The sequence below is a fragment of the Oncorhynchus gorbuscha genome, linkage group LG06 (assembly GCF_021184085.1).
Source record: "Oncorhynchus gorbuscha isolate QuinsamMale2020 ecotype Even-year linkage group LG06, OgorEven_v1.0, whole genome shotgun sequence".
Classification (NCBI taxonomy): Eukaryota; Metazoa; Chordata; class Actinopteri; order Salmoniformes; family Salmonidae; genus Oncorhynchus; species Oncorhynchus gorbuscha.
The window spans coordinates 42,547,695-42,568,360 of NC_060178.1; the positions used below are offsets into that span (position 1 = coordinate 42,547,695).

Sequence of the window (20,666 nt, forward strand, 5' to 3'; positions counted from 1 at the left end):
CTGGTAGTTCCATCCACCAAACTACCAGGTGTGAAACAGGGAAGAGACTCGGGGGTATGCTAATTTGGTATGGAGCAGACCTAACCCACTCTATTACATTAGTCAAAACAGGAACATTTTACATCAGGCTAGAAATTAATTAAGGAAATAACCTCATGATCTCATTCATGTGTGCTACCTATATCAACCCAATAGAATCACCATACTTTAGCGATGGCAGCTTCTCCATCCTAGCGGGGGAGATCAACTATTTCCAGGCCCAATGACATGTACTAGTCTGTGGCAACCTAAATGCCAGAACTGGACAAGAACCTGACACCCTCAGCACACAGGGGGACAAACAGCTACCTAGAAGTGACAGCATTCCCTCCCCCATATGCCCCCCTAGACAGAACTACAACAACATAATCATCAAAAATGGATCACAATTCCTGCAGCTCTGTTGAACGCTGTGTATGTACAGTCGTGGACAAAAGTTTTGAGAATGACACAAATATTAATTTCCACAAAGTTTGCTGCTTCAGTGTCTTAATATATTTTTGTCAGATGTTACTATGGAATACTGAAGTGTAATTACAAGCATTTCATAAGTGTAAAAGGCTTTTATTGACAATTACATGAAGTTGATGCAAAGAGTCAATATTTGCAGTGTTGACCCTTCTTTTTCAATACCTCTGCAATCCACCCTGGTATGCTGTCAATTAACCTCTGGGCCACATCCTGACTGATGGCAGCCCATTCTTGCATAGTCAATGCTTAAGAGTTCGTCAGAATTTGTGGGATTTTGTTTGTCCACCCGCCTCTTGAGGATTGACCACAAGTTCTCAATGGGATTAAGGTCTGGGGAGGTTCCTGGCTATGGACCCAAAATATCGATGTTTTTTTCCCCGAGCCACTTAGTCATCACTTTTGCCTTATGGCAAGGTGCTCCATCATGCTGGAAAAGGCATTGTTCATCACCAAACTGTTCCTGGATGGTTGGGAGAAGTTGCTCTCTGAGGATGTGTTGGTACCATTCTCTATTCATGGCTGTGTTCTAAGGCAAAATTGTGAGTGAGCCCACTCCCTTGACTGAGAAGCAACCCCACACATGAATGGTCTCAGGATGCTTTACTGTTGGCATGACACAGGACTGATGGTAGCGCTCACCTTGTCTTCTCTGGACAAGCTCATTTCCGGACGCCCCAAACAATCGGAAAGGGGATACATCAGAGAAAATGACTTTAACCCAGTCCTCAGCAGTCCAATCCCTGTACCTTTTGCAGAATATCAGTTTGTGCCTGACGTTTTTCCTGGAGAGAAGTGACTTCTTTGCTGACCTTCTTGACACCAGTCCATCCTCCAAAAGTATTTGACTCACTGTGCGTGCAGATACACTCACACCTGCCTGCTGCCATTCCTGAGCAAGCTCTGTACTGGTAATGCCCTGATCCCGCAGCTGAATCAACTTTAGGAGACGGTCCTGGCGCCTGCTGGACTTTCTTGGGCTCCCTAAAGCCTTCTTCACAACTATTTAACTGCTTTCCTTGAAGTTCTAATGATCCGATAAATGGTTGATTTAGGTGCAATCTAACTGGCAGCAATATCCTTGCCTGTGAAGCCCTTTTTGTGCAAAGCAATGATGGCGGGACGTGTTTCCTTGCAGGTAACTATGGTTGACAGAGGAAGAACAATGATTACGAGCACCACCCTCCTTTTGAAGCTTCCAGTCTGTTATTCGAACTCAATCCACATGACAGAGTGATCTCCAGCCTTGTCCTCGTCAACACTCGCACCTGTGTTAACGAGAGAATCACTGACATGTCAGCGGGTCCTTTTGTGGCAGGACTGAAATACAGTGGAAATGTGTTTTGGGGATTCAGTTCATTTGCATGGCAAAAAGGGACTTTGCAATTAATTACAATTCATCTGATCACTCTTCATAAAAATCTTGAGTATATGCAAATTGCCATCATACAAACTGAGGCAGCAGACTTTGTGAAAATTAATATTTGTGTAATTCTCAAAACTTTTGGCCACGACTGTACATAGTCAATGTTAGGCTTTGAGGTGACTCCTTTGGTAGGTACACCTACAGCTCATCTCTTGGCAGTAGTACTGTAGACTACTTTATCATTGACCTCAACCCAGTCTCTTAGAGCATTCACAGTCAGTCCACTGACACCCCTATCAAATCACAGAAAAATCGCACTCTACTTGAACAGAGCTATGCTCAATCATGAGGCATCAAAGCCAAAGGAACTGAATAATATTAAGAAATTCTACAAATAGAAGGAAAATAGTATGGAAATCTATCAAAAAAACTTTTAGGCAACAACAAATTCAATCCCTTCTATAGACAATTTCCTGGACAAAATGTTCCACTGTAATAGTGAAGGTGTAAACTTAGCAGTAGAAAACGTAAACAGTATATTTGACCTCTCAGATTCCCTATTAAATATAAACATTTCAAGCAGATAACCTAAGAAAATTAACAACAACAACAAATGGCTTGATGAAGAAAGCAAAAACCTAAGAAAGAAATTGAGAAGCCTATCCAACCAAAAACACAGAGACCCAGAAAACCTGAGCATACGCCTTCACTATGGTGAATAAATACAGTAATACACTACGGAAAAAGAAGGAACTGCACGTCAGAAATCAGCTCAATGTAAGTGAAGAATCCATAGAATCGGATCCCTACCTGGCTGGAATAAGGGTGAGCCTGATTTCTTTCAATAATTGAACTTAAAGTGCACAGAGTTAATAGTACCAATTAGACATTAATTGAACATTTGTTAATGTCAGAGTGGGCAGTTAGGACAAAAAATGTTGAGGGGGCAAGAAAAAAATGTCACGTAGCTAATGAAATATTTTCTTGAAAGACATGTTCTCCTTATCCTAGGTTGTGTGGTAGGTTGGAAAAGAGAGTCTAGTCTCTTATTTACCTAAGTCAGAAGTGTGCAGTTAGGCAAAAAGGGTGTTCATCGTCTTTAAAGTATTTCTGAGGGATGTGGAGTAGATTTCAAAAATATAAATAGGTATCTTATTATGAACCGTAGGAATGTAGGCGGAAGTTGATGAGAAATCCTGTTTGAACAGGTCGTGTACCGGTGTGTTTGTATGACGTCGAGGTATTTCGGCCATTTTGTTAGGGTGTGGTCCGGCCATTGGATCTCGGTGGGATCGGTCCTTGCAGGTTTACCAAATATGGAAACTTGAGGGAATTCCTGATTATGGAAAAATTGGTTATAGTAAGATGTTAATGGAAAAGTTTTGACTCGGCTCTAACAAAGAACATCAAAAATATACATGATCAAATACAAATCTTAGAATCAACTATTAAAGACTACCAGAACCCACTGGATTCTCAAATTACATTGAATGAACTACAGGACAAAATACAAACCCTCCTACCCAAAACGGCCTGTGGGGTTGATGGTATCCTAAATGAAATGATAAAATATACAGACCACAAATTCCAATTGACTACTTAAATGCTTTAATATCATCTCTGGCATATTCTCCAACCCCAATCCAGAAAAGTGGAGACAAATGTGACCCCAATAACTACCGTGGGATATGCATCAACAGCAAACTTGAGACAATCCTCTAAATTATCATTAACAGTGGACTCGTACATTTCCTCAGCGAAAACAAATGTACCGAGCAAATGTCAAATGGGCTTTTTACCAAGTTACCGTACGCCAGACCGCGTATTCACCCTGCACACCTTAATTGACATACGACATTATGGAATCCATATACGCAAACATATATGTGTGTGGTTAAAATTGGCAAAAAACACACATTTCTTTCTACAGAGCCAGGGGGTGAGAAAGGGATGCAGATTAAGCCACACCCTCTTCAACATATATATCAATGAATTGGTGAGGGCACTAGAACAGTCTGCAGCACCCAGCCTTACCCTACTAGAATCTGAAGTCAAATGTATTCTGTTTGCTGATGATCTGGTGCTTCTGTCCCCAACCAAGGAGGTCCTACAGCAGCACCTAGATCTTCTGCACAGATTCTGTCAGATCTGGGCCCTGACAGTAAATCTCAGTAAGACAAAAATAATGGTGTTCCAAAAAAGATCCAGTTGCCAGGACCTACGAATACAAATTCTATCTGGACACCATTGCCCTAGAACACACAAAAAACTATACATACCTCGGCCTAAACATCATCGTCACAAGTAACTTCCACAACGCTGTGAACGATCTGAGAGACAAGGTAAGAAGGGCCTTCTATTCCATCAAAAGGAACATCATATTCAACATACCGATTAGGATCTGGCTAAAAAAATACTTGAATAAGTTATAGAACCCATTGCCCTTCATGGTTATGAGGTCTAGGGTCCGCTCACCAGCCAAGAATTCACAAAATGGGACAAACACCAAATTGAGACTCCGTGTACAACGTAAAACACCAAATAACGCCAAATATTGAACCTTTATTTAACTAGGAAAGTCAGTTCCAATAGAGGTTAACCTCTCTAGGTTACGGTAGCGTCCCACCTCATCAATAGCCAGTGAAAATGCAGGGCGCCAAATTCAAAACAACAGAAATCCCACAATTAAAATTCCTCAAACATACATGTATTTTACACCATTTTAAAGATACACTTGTTGTAAATCCAGCTCGACCTCATCTTTACTAGATGCTGTTCTTCCACTAACCTCATTGCAACTCCCCTCCAAGTCTCCGACCACTGCCTTGTATCCTTTTCCCTCTCGCTCTCATCCAACACCTCCCACACTGCCCCTACTCGGATGGTATCGCGCCGTCCCAACCTTCGCTCTCTCTCCCCCGCTACTCTCTCCTCTTCCATCCTATCATCTCTTCCCTCCGCTCAAACCTTCTCCCACCTATCTCCTGATTCTGCCTCCTCAACCCTCCTCTCCTCCCTCTCTGCATCCCTTGACTCTCTATGTCCCCTATCCTCCAGGCTCGGTCCTCCCCTCCCGCTCCGTGGCTCGATGACTCATTGCGAGCTCACAGAACAGGGCTCCGGGCAGCCGAGCGGAAATGGAGGAAAACTCGCCTCCCTGCGGACCTGGCATCCTTTCACTCCCTCCTCTCTACATTTTCCTCCTCTGTCTCTGCTGCTAAAGCCACTTTCTACCACGCTAAATTCCAAGCATCTGCCTCTAACCCTAGGAAGCTCTTTGCCACCTTCTCCTCCCTCCTGAATCCTCCGCCCCCTCCCCCTCCTCCCTCTCTGCAGATGACTTCGTCAACCATTTTGAAAAGAAGGTCGACGACATCCGATCCTCGTTTGCTAAGTCAAACGACACCGCTGGTTCTGCTCACACTGCCCTACCCTGTGCTCTGACCTCTTTCTCCCTCTCTCTCCAGATGAAATCTCGCGTCTTGTGACGGCTGGCCGCCCAACAACCTGCCCGCTTGACCCTATCCCCTCCTCTCTTCTCCAGACCATTTCCGGAGACCTTCTCCCTTACCTCACCTCGCTCATCAACTCATCCCTGACCGCTGGCTACGTCCCTTCCGTCTTCAAGAGAGCGAGAGTTGCACCCCTTCTGAAAAAACCTACACTCGATCCCTCCGATGTCAACAATTACAGACCAGTATCCCTTCTTTCTTTTCTCTCCAAAACTCTTGAACGTGCCGTCCTTGGCCAGCTCTCCCGCTATCTCTCTCTGAATGACCTTCTTGATCCAAATCAGTCAGGTTTCAAGACTAGTCATTCAACTGAGACTGCTCTCCTCTGTATCACGGAGGCGCTCCGCACTGCTAAAGCTAACTCTCTCTCCTCTGCTCTCATCCTTCTAGATCTATCGGCTGCCTTCGATACTGTGAACCATCAGATCCTCCTCTCCACCCTCTCCGAGTTGGGCATCTCCGGCGCGGCCCACGCTTGGATTGCGTCCTACCTGACAGGTCGCTCCTACCAGGTGGCGTGGCGAGAATCTGTCTCCTCACCACGCGCTCTCACCACTGGTGTCCCCCAGGGCTCTGTTCTTGGCCCTCTCCTATTCTCGCTATACACCAAGTCACTTGGCTCTGTCATAACCTCACATGGTCTCTCTTATCATTGCTATGCAGACGACACACAATTAATCTTCTCCTTTCCCCCTTCTGATGAGTGACTGTCCCACTGGATGTCATAAGGTGAATGCACCAATTTGTAAGTCGCTCTGGATAAGAGCGTCTGCTAAATGACTTAAATGTAAATGATGACCAGGTGGCGAATCGCATCTCTGCATGTCTGGCAGACATATCAGTGTGGATGACGGATCACCACCTCAAGCTGAACCTCGGCAAGACGGAGCTGCTCTTCCTCCCGGGGAAGGACTGCCCGTTCCATGATCTCGCCATCACGGTTGACAACTCCATTGTGTCCTCCTCCCAGAGCGCCAAGAACCTTGGCGTGATCCTGGACAACACCCTGTCGTTCTCAACCAACATCAAGGCGGTGGCCCGTTCCTGTAGGTTCATGCTCTACAACATCCGCAGAGTACGACCCTGCCTCACACAGGAAGCGGCGCAGGTCCTAATCCAGGCACTTGTCATCTCCCGTCTGGATTACTGCAACTCGCTGTTGGCTGGGCTCCCTGCCTGTGCCATTAAACCCCTTCAACTCATCCAGAACGCCGCAGCCCGTCTGGTGTTCAACCTTCCCAAGTTCTCTCACGTCACCCCGCTCCTCCGTTCTCTCCACTGGCTTCCAGTTGAAGCTCGCATCCGCTACAAGACCATGGTGCTTGCCTACGGAGCTGTGAGGGGAACGGCACCTCAGTACCTCCAGGCTCTGATCAGGCCCTACACCCAAACAAGGGCACTGCGTTCATCCACCTCTGGCCTGCTCGCCTCCCTACCACTGAGGAAGTACAGCTCCCGCTCAGCCCAGTCAAAACTGTTCACTGCCCTGGCCCCCCAATGGTGGAACAAACTCCCTCACGACGCCAGGACAGCGGAGTCAATCACCACCTTCCGGAGACACCTGAAACCCCATCTCTTTAAGGAATACCTAGGATAGGATAAGTAATCCCTCTCACCCCACCCCCCCTAAGTTTTAGATGCACTATTGTTAAGTGACTGTCCCACTGGATGTCATAAGGTGAATGCACCAATTTGTAAGTCGCTCTGGATAAGAGCATCTGCTAAATGACTTAAATGTAATGTAAATGTAATTTCAAAAAGGCTTTACGGCGAAAGCAAACAAAACGATTATGTTAGGTCAGCACCTCGTCACAGAAAAACACAGCCGTTTTTCCAGCCAAAGAGAGGAGTCACAAAAAGCAGAAATAGAGATAAAATGAATCACTAACCTCTGATGATCTTCATCAGATGACACTCATAGGACTTCATGTTACACAATACATGTATGTTTTGTTCGGTAAAGTTCATATTTATATCCAAAAATCTGAGTTTACATTGGCGCATTACGTTCAGTAGTTCCAAAACATCTGGTGATTTTGCAGAGAGCCACATCAATTTACAGAAATACTCATAATAAACATTGCTAAAAGATACAACTGTTATGCATGGAATTTTAGATCCACTTCTCCTTAATGCAACCGCTGTGTCAGATTTCAAAAAAGCTTTACGGAAAAAGCACACCATGCAATAATCTGAGTACAGCACTCAGAGACCAAAACAACCCAAACAGATATCCACCATGTTGTGCAGTCAACAAAAGTCAGAAATAGCATTATAAATATTCACTTACCTTTGATGATCTTCATCAGAATGCACTCCCAGGAATCCCAGTTCGACAATAAATGTTTGTTTTGTTTGATAATGTCCATAATTTACGTCCAAATACCTCCTTTTTGTTCGCGCGTTCAGTACACAATCCAAACTCATGACGAGCGATCACTAGGATCAGATGAAAAGTCAAACATTTCCATTACAGTCCGTATAAACATGTCAAACGATATATAGAATCAATCTTTATGATGTTTTTAACATAAATCAAGACTGAGCTTGTAGCTCTCTGGCAGACCTCTGACTCATCCCCCTCTCATTCGCCCCCACTTCACTGTAGAAGCATCAAATAAGGTTCTACAGACTGTTGACATCTAGTGGAAGCCTTAGGCTTAAGAGCAATATGACCCCATAGACACTGTGTTTTCGATAGGCCAAGAGTTGAAAAACCACAAACCTCAGATTCACTTCCGGGTTGGATTTTTTCTCAGGTTTTTGCCTGCCATGTGAGTTCTATTATACTCACAGACATCATTCAAACAGTTTTAGAAACTTCAGAGTGTTTTCTATCCAATTATTCTAATAATATGCATATTCCTGTTTTTATGGCTGAGTAGCAGTAGCAGGAGCAGTTTCATTTGGGCACGCTTTTCATCCAAAATTCCCAATGCTGCCCCCTACCCTAGAGAAGTTAAGAACACATTCTTATTTACAATGACGGCCTACTGGGGAACAGTAGGTTAACTGCCTTGTTCAGGGGCAGAAGCACAGATTATTACCTTGTCAGCTCGGAGATTCGATCCAGCAACCTTCCGGTTACTGGCCCAACGCTCTAACCACGAGGCTACCTGCCGCCCCAATTAGGCCGATACCCGCTAATTATCAAAATCCAGAAAAGAGACTTTAAATTCTACAACCACCTAAAAGGAAGCGATTCCCAAACCTTCCATAACAAAGTTATCACCTACAGAGAGATGAACCTGGAGAAGAGCCCCCAAAGCAAGCTGGTCCTGGGGTTCTGTTCACAAACAGACCCCACAGAGCCCCAGGACTGCAACACAATTAGATCCAAATCATGATAAAACAAAAAGATTGGAAAGAATTAACAAAAAAAATGAGCAAACAAAAATGCTACTTGGCCCTAAACACAGATTACACAGTGGCAGAATACCTGACCACTGTGAATGACCCAAAATTAAGGAAAGCTTTGACTATGTACAGACTCAATGAGCATAGCCTTGCTATTGAGAAAGGCCGCCGAAGGTAAACCTGGCTCTCAAGTGAAGACAGACTATTTACACACTGCCCACAAAATGAGTTGGAAACTGAGCTGCACTTCCTAACCTCCTGTATGACCATATTAGACACATAATTCCCTCAGATTACACTAATCCACAAAGAATTCAAAAACAAATCCAATTTTGATAAACTCCCATATCTACTGGGTGAAATACCACAGTGTGCAATCACAGCCACAAGAAAAGTGCAACCACTGAAGAACAAACACCATTGTAAATACAACCTATATTTATGTTGATTTATTTTCACTTTGGACTTTAACTATTTGCAATTTGAAATGTCTTCATTCTTTTGGTACTTGTGTGAGTGTAATGTTACTGTTAATTTATTATTACTTATTTAACTTCTGTTTATTATCGATTTCACTTGCTTTGGCAATGTAAACATGTTTCCCATGCCAATAAAGCCCTTAAATTGAAAATGAATTGAGAGCGAGAGACTATAGCGGAGAACCAGAGTTGTAGTTTCTCTTCAGTTGTCAGATAGACAGCTCCAACATTGGCAAGACAGACAGCTACAGGGTTGCCAAGCAGCCAGAGGCCAATCTTTCGCTGCCCAGTAACGTCCACCCTGCTGTCTCGCTCTCTACAGTCCAACAGAGCAGGGCCCAGAGACCAGCAGGACTCTAGAGCAAGACTACTGAGTCTCAATGTCTGAGTGACAGATGAGAGAGAGCTACAAATTAGCCAAACAAACAAAAGAGCAAGGCAGAATGAGATGCAGATAACTTCATAACTGAGTGTCAAACTCTGAGCAGTTATGATGAGACTTCCTAATTTCAATTTAAGAAAATAAAAAAACAAGCCACATATTTTTCCATCTACATGGAAGCCAATTTAACTAACAGAAGTGTTGGTGTCTGTGTGTGGAGTATGGCCTCTCTTATGACCAATCAACACCCTCCTCATCACCGTGGCATCTGCAGCTCCTCCAATGGCCTTCCGCCTGGGTGTGAGGCCACCGCGACCGCACAACGAGGCTAACAACCAATCAAAACGCAGAACCAGGGCGCGGGAGGTCAACGTGCAAAAGTGACATTTTTGCAGAATGTCAGCATTCAACCTTTTCTAAAAGTTCTACTATGCGGGTGTTTGCAGTGTGAAGACGCAGGAAGTGAGGGGGGAGGGATGAAAAGAGAAAATACATATGGAGAGAATGTGTGGAGAGAATAATGCTTGAGGATGTGATACAGTAGCAGGGAGGCAGAGAACAACGCAGCCGGCTAACTAGCTGGCAGGAGGTGACATTCTGAGACCTTGGGTTGCAGTGAGAGAGTGTTCTCTGGAACAAGAACAATAGTTCTGATTCATAATTGGTGCATGCTTGGAGCGAGTGAAGTTAGGAGGGCATCTGAATCAAAGGCCATTCTGTTATTATGGCTGTCTGGTTCCTCAACTCAAGTCTATGGAGACGCAACTCTTATCAGGATAGAGAGAATGCATCAATATCAATACAGCCATCAAACAAATCATCTCAAGTAACTCAATTCAATGTGAACTCCTACAGTATTACCAGTAAAAGAGCCATCTGAGGCCCTTGAGACAGGCCATGAATTTGTCCACAATTCATTGGAACAAGACACATTACTCGATGGAACACGACCACTGTTCCAGTTCCATCGCCACACACAGAAACCAACGGTCCATAAATCAAATACTGATAAACAAAAATCAAAGACTGATAAAGCCACTGACTGGTGTTGTGTTTTTTTTTTTTACAACAGCAAATCGTTCAGCTAATTGCAGCATGAGTGCAGTTGTAGAATGGATATGGTGATCTATTAACTTTATAGCTTTGTTACCGGGAGCAATCTGGCTGGAGCGGGCGGCTAGGACAGGTAGCATCTGTTCCCACCTACTGCCTTTGTTTGGCACCGCACCGCTAGCATCATCTGCTAGCTTTGGCAGGGCCCTGGAAACACATCAATATGGCTCTATGTAGCGGAGTGCCGACAGGGGCCCGCACTAGCAAGCATGCCAGTCACTCTCAGGGAGCCGACATGATCTAGCTCAGCTCACTGCCTGCCTGCCTAGGCATCCACTACTCGGAGCCAATAGAACTGAGCAAGGCAGAGAGGGCTGCTCTCTATAGGCCTGCTGGGGAAAGCAAAGGACTCACAGTCATAGAGAGTTTGACTAGGTTGGCCAACGTTACAGTTAGACCCTGTTGCTTCCTCTGAGCATTCAATTCTTCTGCCCATAATGAGCATATGAATTGTAGGCTAATTCTAATTCTGTTGCAGAGTGAAGTTGCTCACCTTTTAATTTACCTGAATATTGAACCCTGATGATAACTCTACAGAATCACAAACCACATTTCTGCCTCCACAGTTGCAATCATTCTTAAGATTGGGGTACTGAATGTTAGTAAATATAGCCTAGTCTAATGACTCTAGGCTAGCCCATGAACAAATCAACAAGATGTCACCTGACTCCTGGTCAGACATTGTTCAGTGTCATGCTCATTGTTCAATACAATCTCTATGAGACAAATCATATCCAGAGGATTTCGTATTCATTTTTTATGCATTGTACAAATGAAACCACTCAACACTGTGGCAAGGCTCCCCTAAATGATATAACATTACATAACCCCCAAATGTGCATTGAAGAAAGTACTGCATCCAAGTACCAAAGTTAGAAGCTGACTTAAATTCAAGGCTTTTAGTCAGAGTCCAGCCCAAAGTAATGTGCAACAATATCTCCTATGGGTGAGTGGTCATCCAGCCCAGTGACCAATGCAGTCAGTCAGAATAACCCTGTACTGCAGAGTGCTGATCTCAGGCCTCTTATGAAACCCTGTGTGATGTGCTCTACTACTGGGAGGTGGATGAGCTGGCCTCATTCAGTGATGTAAAGTTAGATTGCATTTAGACCTAAACTTTTATTATTACTAGTGTGTGCATGGGACTTTGAGTGGTATATGTACGCACATGTATGCTATATAGAATACCCATACAGAGCAGTTCTTAAACATGGTTAATGTTAAGAGCAACATGCACTGTGTGTTTAATGATAGTTAATTATAGTTTAGTCAGCAATTCCCACACACAAGTGACACATACTGTACGCAAAAACGCACAAGACCATATGCACATATTCTCTCTTCTGGCCAAAATCTCAGCTCAATCAATGTGAAACGTACATCAGACCAAACCCACTCTGTGTCCTGAAGTTGTCCATCTCCCACTGGCCTAATGCCACTACTATAAATGGAAGGTGTTAACGGCTGTGTTGACACATACAACAGAGGACAGACAGAGCGGTAGGAGGGTGTGAAACATATAGGCTGTTTAAAGTTTTATAAGTCGTATGTACAGGATAAACATTGTCCAACTAAATACTTACCTGCTGGTTCCTTCTCAACAATGCAATAACAGTAAGGAATAATAAAAGAAAATAATATGAACATGGCTCAGTAGAATAAACATTTTAGCATAATTATAATACAGGAACACTCAATTGATAGTCCAATATTTGCACATGTTTTGGGGAAGAGGGATTGGAGGACAAGTGTTTAAATTGTGCAGTATTTACATTTACATTTACATTTAAGTCATTTAGCAGACGCTCTTATCCAGAGCGACTTACAAATTGGTGCATTCACCTTATGACATCCAGTGGAACAGTCACTTTACAATAGTGCATCTAAATCTTAAAGGGGGGGGGGGGGGTGAGAAGGATTACTTTATCCTATCCTAGGTATTCCTTAAAGAGGTGGGGGATGATCAATGGAAGGATGATCAAGGATGATCAATGGAAACAGGAAGCACCTGAGCTCAATTTCGAGTCTGACAGAATACTTATGTAAATAACTCCCTTTTTTTGTCTCCCCCTGTCTGGTACAGGTACCCCCACCACACTCCGCCCTCTCTCTAAGCTTTCACTTGCCTCCAGAACACATGCACTGTTGGGGAGAGTGACTCTAAACTTAAAATGATTACCCCCAAGTTGTTATATGTTTTATTGTGCTTTATGCTATTTGCCTCATGACTCCTGCGTGCTTTGTTGACTGTGAACTTGCTTGTTTACCCAACCGTGGGACAGACAGTGTTCCCACATTCGGTAATCTGACTCTCTATTGGTTACACGGACTCTTGGACTCCCATCTAATTCTAACCACCTCTGCCAGCTTTGTATTCATGTTACCTGATGCAATTGCTGTACAAATAGACTGTGTTTCCATCTAATACACATTCAAATGTCATAAATCAACAACACAAAGCTCTCCATGTCCTCTGCCGTGTCCTGATTGTATTACTGCTGATGATGTCTGGAAATGTGCATGTACACCCTGGCCCATCTATTGTTGCTATCCCCAATTCTGACTTGTACTCTGCTTCACTGATTTTTGCTTTTGTAAAAGCATGGGTTTTCTGCACACTAGAAGCATACTACCTAAAATAGATCACAGCTCCACAGCTCCAATCCAGATGTGTTGGTCATTACTGAGACGTGGTTAAGGAAGAGTCTTTTGAACACTGATGTTAACCTTTCTGGTTATAACCTTTTTCAGAAAGACAGATCTTCCAAAGGTGATGGAGTTGTAATCTTTACCAAGGAACACCTTCAGTGCTCAGTTGTCTCCACCAAAAATGTACCCAAACAATTTGATTTGCTGGTTTTAAGCATTAAACTTTGAAATAGCTTTTTGTTGACTGTTGCCTGGTGTTATCGTCCACCATCAGCACCAGCAGGTACACTACCTGCCCTAAGCTTTCTCCTGGCACCTTATACTTGTCCTGCTAGGTGACCTAAATTGGTACATGCTTAATCCACCTGACCAAGTCCTAAAGCAACTCCCTAAATATGGTGTAAACCTCGCCGCCACTGGACTCTGGAGCAGGGGAAACTTGTTCTCTTGAGTGATGAATCACGCTTCACCATCTGGCAGTCCAGCGGACTAATCTGGGTTTGGCAGATGCCAGGAGAACGCAACCTGCCGGAATGCATAGCGCCAACTGTAAAGTTAGGTGGAGGAGGAATAATGTTCTGGGGCTGTTTTTCATGGTCCGGCCTAGGCCCCTTAGTTCCAGTGAAGGGAAATCTAAACGCTACAGCCTACATTGACATTCTAGGCAATTCTGTGCTTCCAACTTTGTGGCAACATTTTAGGGAAGGCCCTTTCCTGTTTCAGCATGACAATGCCTCCGTGCACAAAGCGAGGTGGTCCATACAGAAATGGTTTGTCGAGATCGGTGTGGAAGAACTTGACTGGCCTGCACAGAGCCCTCACCTCAACCCCATTGAACATCTTTGGGATGAATTGGAATGCCGACTGCGAGGCAGGCCTAATCACCCAACATCAGTGCCCGAACTCAGTAATGCTCGTGGCTGAATGGAAGCAAGTCCCCGTAGCAATGTTCCAACATCGAGTGTAAAGCCTTCCCAGAAGAGTGGCGGCTGTTATAGCAGTAATGGGGGGGACCAACTCCATATTAATGCCCATGATTTTGGAATGAGATATTCGACGAGCAGGTGTCCACTTTTGGCCATGTACTGGATCTGACTTCAAATGATTACTACATAACAACTGTTCTCCTCTCCTCTCTCAGCTACCAGGGAACAGGGAACTGCTCATTGTAACAGCCATGTAGGCTGATAATAGGCAGCGGCACTAGGCAGCACACAGCAGACTAAGGGGTCTACTCTGCTGACCAAGGTTACCATACTGTCCCATCAGCAAAAGGAGAAAAAAATACATACAGACCTAGGCCTACCTATAGCCTTCCTACGGTCATTCTAACAGGGTTATTCTACAGGCATGTGGCGAAGACGCACTACTAAGCCCCATTTGTGAACATAACATAACATAACTGGTATAATAGCAGCTGTTAACAGACTGTGGGATGCGACGACTAACTTGGTTATTTTATTATTTTTAAAATAATGTTTTATTTGGACAAATCACAAGTTTGCAGGTTTTAGCATCTTTCGAATTGGCGGGGTCATTTGACCCATAGAATTGCAAAGAGAGGGGTGGCCCTCCTCGTTCAGCTTCTGTTTCCTAGTATCTTTTCTGACATGTCTACTCTAGAAAGTAATAAAGCATCTGAGCAATTACACAAGATTTTAGTACTGGGTATCTGGAATTCCCACCATTTCAGACCGCTTTATTTAATAATAATAATATATGCCATTTAGCAGACGCTTTTATCCAAAGCGACTTACAGTCATGTGTGCATACCTTCTACATTATGAATATTTGTTCATCTTTCCCCAAATTAAACTTAATTTCTGTTAAATCTACACTCCATATAATAATCGCTAGCGTTACAACATTTAATTCCCGTTACTTGCAACATTGGAAAAATGTCTGTTAAATTTAGGTACGAAACATCGTTGTTTTTTTGTTTTCTTACTTTTTACACCATTTTTCCCCTAATTTCATAGTACCCAATTGGTAGTTACAGTCTTGTCTCATCGCCGCAACTCCGGTACGGACTCGGGAGAGGCGAAGGTCGAGAGCCGAAGGTCGAGAGCCACGCGTCCTCCGAAACACAACCCAACCAAGCTGCCCTGCTTCTTGACACAATGCCCACTTAACCCAATGTGTTGGAGGACACACCATACACCTGGCGACCGTGTCAGCGTACATTGTGCCTTAGACCACTGCACCACTCGGGAGGCCCACGACACATTATATACATTATACATACTTTATTGCATTTAATTGACCATTTCCTCTCCTCTGAGATGTTTAAAGTGCACATGAACATTTGAAATACGACGTTGGGGAGATTTATTTCAAATAAATGTGCTTGTTTGCTGGAGCTCCTCATCGGTGTCAAACGGATGATAAGCCTACCTTTTAAAATTACATGTGCACGCTAATTGTGAATTAAAGTTCCTTTATGGATGGGTTATGATTATCTGCTTTAGACTATTATTATACAATGTAATTACAAATTGAATACCAGTTTGGTTATTTAAATGTCGTTTTGACAGTGGTATATCCCAGGGAAGGGCTACAAGAATATACCCATTTCAGCTTTCTTTGACAGTTCGATCTTGGCAATTGTGAGCCGAGGCTGACAAGGCCCCAAACTAAATCTTTATTGAATAGACAGGTTTGCCTGCTCCAATGCATTTTCTTTTCATTGAACAGTTATAAAGCCTTTTGAAAAGTATATAAATAGGTATTATTTTGAAAATATGGCCAAAAGCTCTCTGGAACACTATCAACTGTTGTACAAACACAACCTCTGCACCTGCATGTCCTGCAACATTTCCGCACTTAATTTTAAAAATTGGAGGCCCCTTGCACTTCAGTGTATGAAAAATCTGGGAAACTAGGCATGGTATTCATTGCTAACTTTGAAAAGGCTTTAGATAAAGTATGACTGGAATTTATACATAAATGCTTAGAATATTTACATTTTGGAGAATCTCATATAGAATGGGTTAAGGTTATGTATAGTAACTAACCCTAGGTGTAAAATAGTAAATAATGGCTACTTCTCAGAAAGTATCATACTGTCAAGAGGAGTAAAACAAGGTTGTCCACTATCAGCATATCTATTTATTATGGCCATCAAAATGATAGCTCTTAAAATCAGATTGAACAATTATATCAAGGGTCTAGAAATTTTATTTGGAATGGCAAGCCAGACAAATTGAAATGGGCCTTTTTTTACATCACCACTAAAACATTCTGTGATATCGTTAACTAGTTGGAAGTGAAACTTCTTCCATTATGAAAAATAGTAACATGAAGAGGCTGAAATATGAGAACAACTTCTGCATTTAGGCTATTAGCTATGAGAACATGGCCATTTATGATAAAATTAGAGTAATAGAGGAAGTTTCAAACAGCTAGGCCAAAGCCTGTCCATTATGACTCAGAAAGAACACTATCTGATACCACACACACACACACAAAGACAACAAGACAAACATGTCATGAGGAACCAAGTCTAAAGCACACAGTAGAGCTCAGCATCACCATAGCAACCTAATACCTCAATACAGGCCTATAGTAAGTACACATTTCATGCTCCCACACAATCCATCAATCTGAATGTAATAATATCTTAAAAACAAGACAATCTATTTCATTTATAAGCAGCAGCGTAAAAGAAACATAACATTCCACACATCCCCATAGACTAGAACCCAGGCCAATTTTAAATGAAAGGGGAAATCAATAAAAATTGGAAGTTTGGTCGATTCCCTGTTTTGATATCCGAAACCCATTTTTCTAAAACAACAACCTGTCAAAATCACAAGATTCCACTTGCAACAAATATATCTCTCTGGATCTCCTGTGAGCCTAACAACCTCTCCTAATGCCTGGCCATTCATCCACATCATAACCCACTTCCTGTACCCTACCACTCTCCTGTCCAATGAGGAGGTAGTATTCGGCTGTAGCAGCACACTTATCCAATGAGGTATAAGCTTTTGGTTGTTCCATGGGAGCTGAGGGGAGTGTAATGTAGATGTGAGCTCCTGAGAGTCTGGCTCCGGATACGAGTCTGACCCTGGATCATTGAGAGAGAAGCCAGTTATTTCAGTACAGGCCCAAGGTTTATGAGTTTGGTTTTAAATCTAATATCTTCGTTAGGTCCAAGGATACGTTTCCCTTTATTCTGGTCAGCTCAGCAGCTGCACCACTGAACCATCCACAGAACACCTCTTTAACGTCAGGACTGAGAGGGAAAACGAGAGAGCTGGTATAATATGTACAACAACTGTTTTTACCTGATATTCGACTTAAGGGTGGACATTGGATATCAATGTGAAATATAGGTTGTTTTGTTTCCCATGGGCTACTCAGAGAAGTTAGAACCGTTCTTTATTGGTCAGAATCATTCCCTGGTTATTCTAAGCACTTTGCGTTTTCTGACTGGTGGAATGTTTGACAATCACAAATATAAAGAACAGCTGATGCTGGCTGCTCATGGCCAGGACTGGACCCAAAACAGTCTCTGTTGGGAGTCGCTGCTGGAACCTGGGTTGTTGTGGTTAAAAAAATGTTGGAATGATCTATTTGGTGAGTCACAAGAAAATGAAAAGGGGTAGATCTGGATCATAATGCAAAAACTTTCATAAAACAACTACTCCCTGTGAGAGAAGGTGAAATAAGACTCCAAACACTAGAATCTATGCTCACAACTAAGTGTGAGTTTCTTAGTCAACATTCCAACCTTTAACCTATCCTTAGATCTTCAACAGATGTCAGTCTGTTAACTGTTGTAAGCCTGTTATATTGGTGAAACAGTCTGGTAGTCTTGGGCCATGCCTAATAACACCACAGACTTACCTACTCACCACCTTCACTGTAGCCTAGGGCTTACTGTACCAACGTGGACTCTTGACTTATGCCATGTCTGGTGAGAATGCAACTCTCACTAATGTCTGTTATCTGCAATCTAAGAGTTTCCTATTATTTAACCTAAATGTGCATGCTATTCACAGCTTTTATAAAGGCAAACGTTTCTGTTTCTAAAGTGTCTTCGTAGTATTGTCTGGCAGTGTACGTATGATACTAACTAGGCAGAGGGGGGAAAAAAATGATATTCAGATCTGTCCATTTCTCCCTCTCCATCCAGGGCAAATCAATACGTTTTTGTGTTGTAACACAAACATGCTCACGTTATCTTACCAACCTTCATTTTCAGATGTTGGGCATGCAATCTGTAGTACCAAATCAAACGTCCTTTCCGGAATCTCGCTGTAAAAAAACGAGATTATGTCTTTAGCTAGGGGCAAAATAAACGTATGTGTACAAACATAATTTATGGTATGCAACAATTGCTAACTAGCTACATCAACAATATATGCAACATAGCTAACTATAAATCGTAGCAATAAATCGTTATGAAGCAGTTCATATAAAGGAATCATCTGTCGAGTTCGCTCTGTGAGCTGGCCAGACATCAAAGCAATTGGATTCTCGCGTGATTAATTTGATGGCCGAGAAATAACATGATGATAGCTAGCGGTAGCTGACATTCGTGGTGAAATGCCTTGTACCTAAAAGTCTGTATTGATACCAGATGATATTGTTTACTTTAGGACCGTTAAATACTAGAATATCGGTGAGCTTTGTCCTAGACTAACAGGCTACTTAATTTAGCAACGTGATGAAGATGTATGGCGAGCCGTTAGCAGGCTTGCTAATTGGTCAGCTAGCGCGAGACAGCATTAGAGTGACCCAAATGCTAGCGCATGCCAGACAGCCAGCTAAATCATTCCATTATTAACTATATAAATATCCCAAATTACGCCATACGTTGTTATACAATGTACACACGTTTAATAACGATCCGTAAAACAGTGTTATGTATAATCTATATAAGTAACTAAACTCGCCTCTTACTTTATTCTGCTGTCCATGGTTTACAACATCGCGACAGATCGCGCCACCAGCTTTACTGTTCGAGACCAAGCTTGCGTTCTGAAGCAGCGTGAGATCCGTAACTTGTTCAACCTTTCTATCTGTTCCCTGCCGATAGTACAGGCACGCTTCAAAGATGTATGGTATCTAGTAGCGATGTGTCTTCCTTGTTCCTGATCTGTGCAGCTGACCGTTTCAGTGCCACAGTATTGCTCATCGCTAGATGGGATGCAGTTTATGTCAAATATACGTCAAAAGTTGATTTATTTTAGCCTAGCCCTTTCCTAACCTTGACCTAATTATCCTAACCTGTCACATTGATTATCGTAACCTGGTGTGTGAATTATCCTAACCTACAAAAAGTACATTCTTGTCAATTCTGACATGAACTGTGTCTAGTCTAGGCAAAATCCACGGTATTGCCACAACAAATAACACCAGGAAGTGGCTGTCAAAAATGTAGTGACGTCACCTCGTTTGATAAACCCTTTGTAGTGTCTCCCCCAAATCCTCAGAACAGGAGTGGTTTCATCATGTCTCCTTCCTTGATTAAATCTGATCTCCCTATTATGTTGTTTCATAGTAAATGTTTAGTAATTGAGTTGTATGTTTTGTTGTTATTACACAAGTGGAATAGGGGCTGCTTCTTCACAAGTAAGAGCAGTGATGTATATTATGTGTAATGCTATGGCATGGAGTTAGCATCCTAGGTTGTTCTTGTCTGTTATTCACCTTCACTCGACTGCCTGGATCTGGTGTCATTAACAACAAACATGATCAGAGCCTTTTTATTGTTATAAAATGCTTCTCTTGATGCAGAGGATTTTCCTGTGTGTATTATTTGGGCATTTATGCATTCATTCCACATTTACTGCGGCAAATAGGCTATAATTCACACACAACTCTTAGTAGCCCAGCCTAAGATGCTTACTCATTATATGAAGTATTGGGAGGGAGCCCCTGTGTAAGCTCATATTTGTCCCTTGGTAAATTGAAACCAGTGTGTGTGTGTGTGTGTGTGTGTGTGTGTGTGTGTGTGTGTGTGTGTGTGTGTGTGTGTGTGTGTGTGTGTGTGTGTGTGTGTGTGTGTGTGTGTGTGTGTGTGTGTGTGTGTGTGTGTGTGTGTGTGTGTGTGTGTGTGTCTCCTAGCCCTCTTGAGAGTAGACCTGGCTGGGAGCCAGTTTCCTGCAGGCAGACTGAAGGTAATTAAGTGGCAGCAGACTGGGACATGCTGTTGCAGGTTTCTCCTATGATATGATAATGGAAGGATCCTGCTGGTGCTGTCTCAACCTTCACAAAAGCATTACCTATATGCACAATACGCACAGGGCTGGAGTCAGGAGGGAATAGCCTACTGTGGATTAAATACACCA

General features: G+C 42.9%; 1 protein-coding gene across 6 annotated transcripts in view; it reads right to left on the bottom strand.

Moving 5' to 3' along the window:
* The window catches only part of LOC124037995 (DENN domain-containing protein 1B-like), a 183,812-nt gene extending 164,093 nt beyond the window's left edge, over positions 1–19,719 (bottom strand). For all 6 annotated transcript variants that reach the window (XM_046353332.1, XM_046353333.1, XM_046353331.1 and 3 more), the window contains exons 1-2: positions 19,276–19,719; positions 18,563–18,627 (exon numbers count right to left, since the gene is read on the bottom strand). In XM_046353332.1, coding sequence (XP_046209288.1) covers positions 18,563–18,568 — 6 coding nt within the window. In that variant the 5' untranslated portion in view covers positions 18,569–18,627; positions 19,276–19,719. The remainder of the gene's footprint in view (positions 1–18,562; positions 18,628–19,275) is intronic.
* Positions 19,720–20,666: the final 947 nt, after the last annotated feature.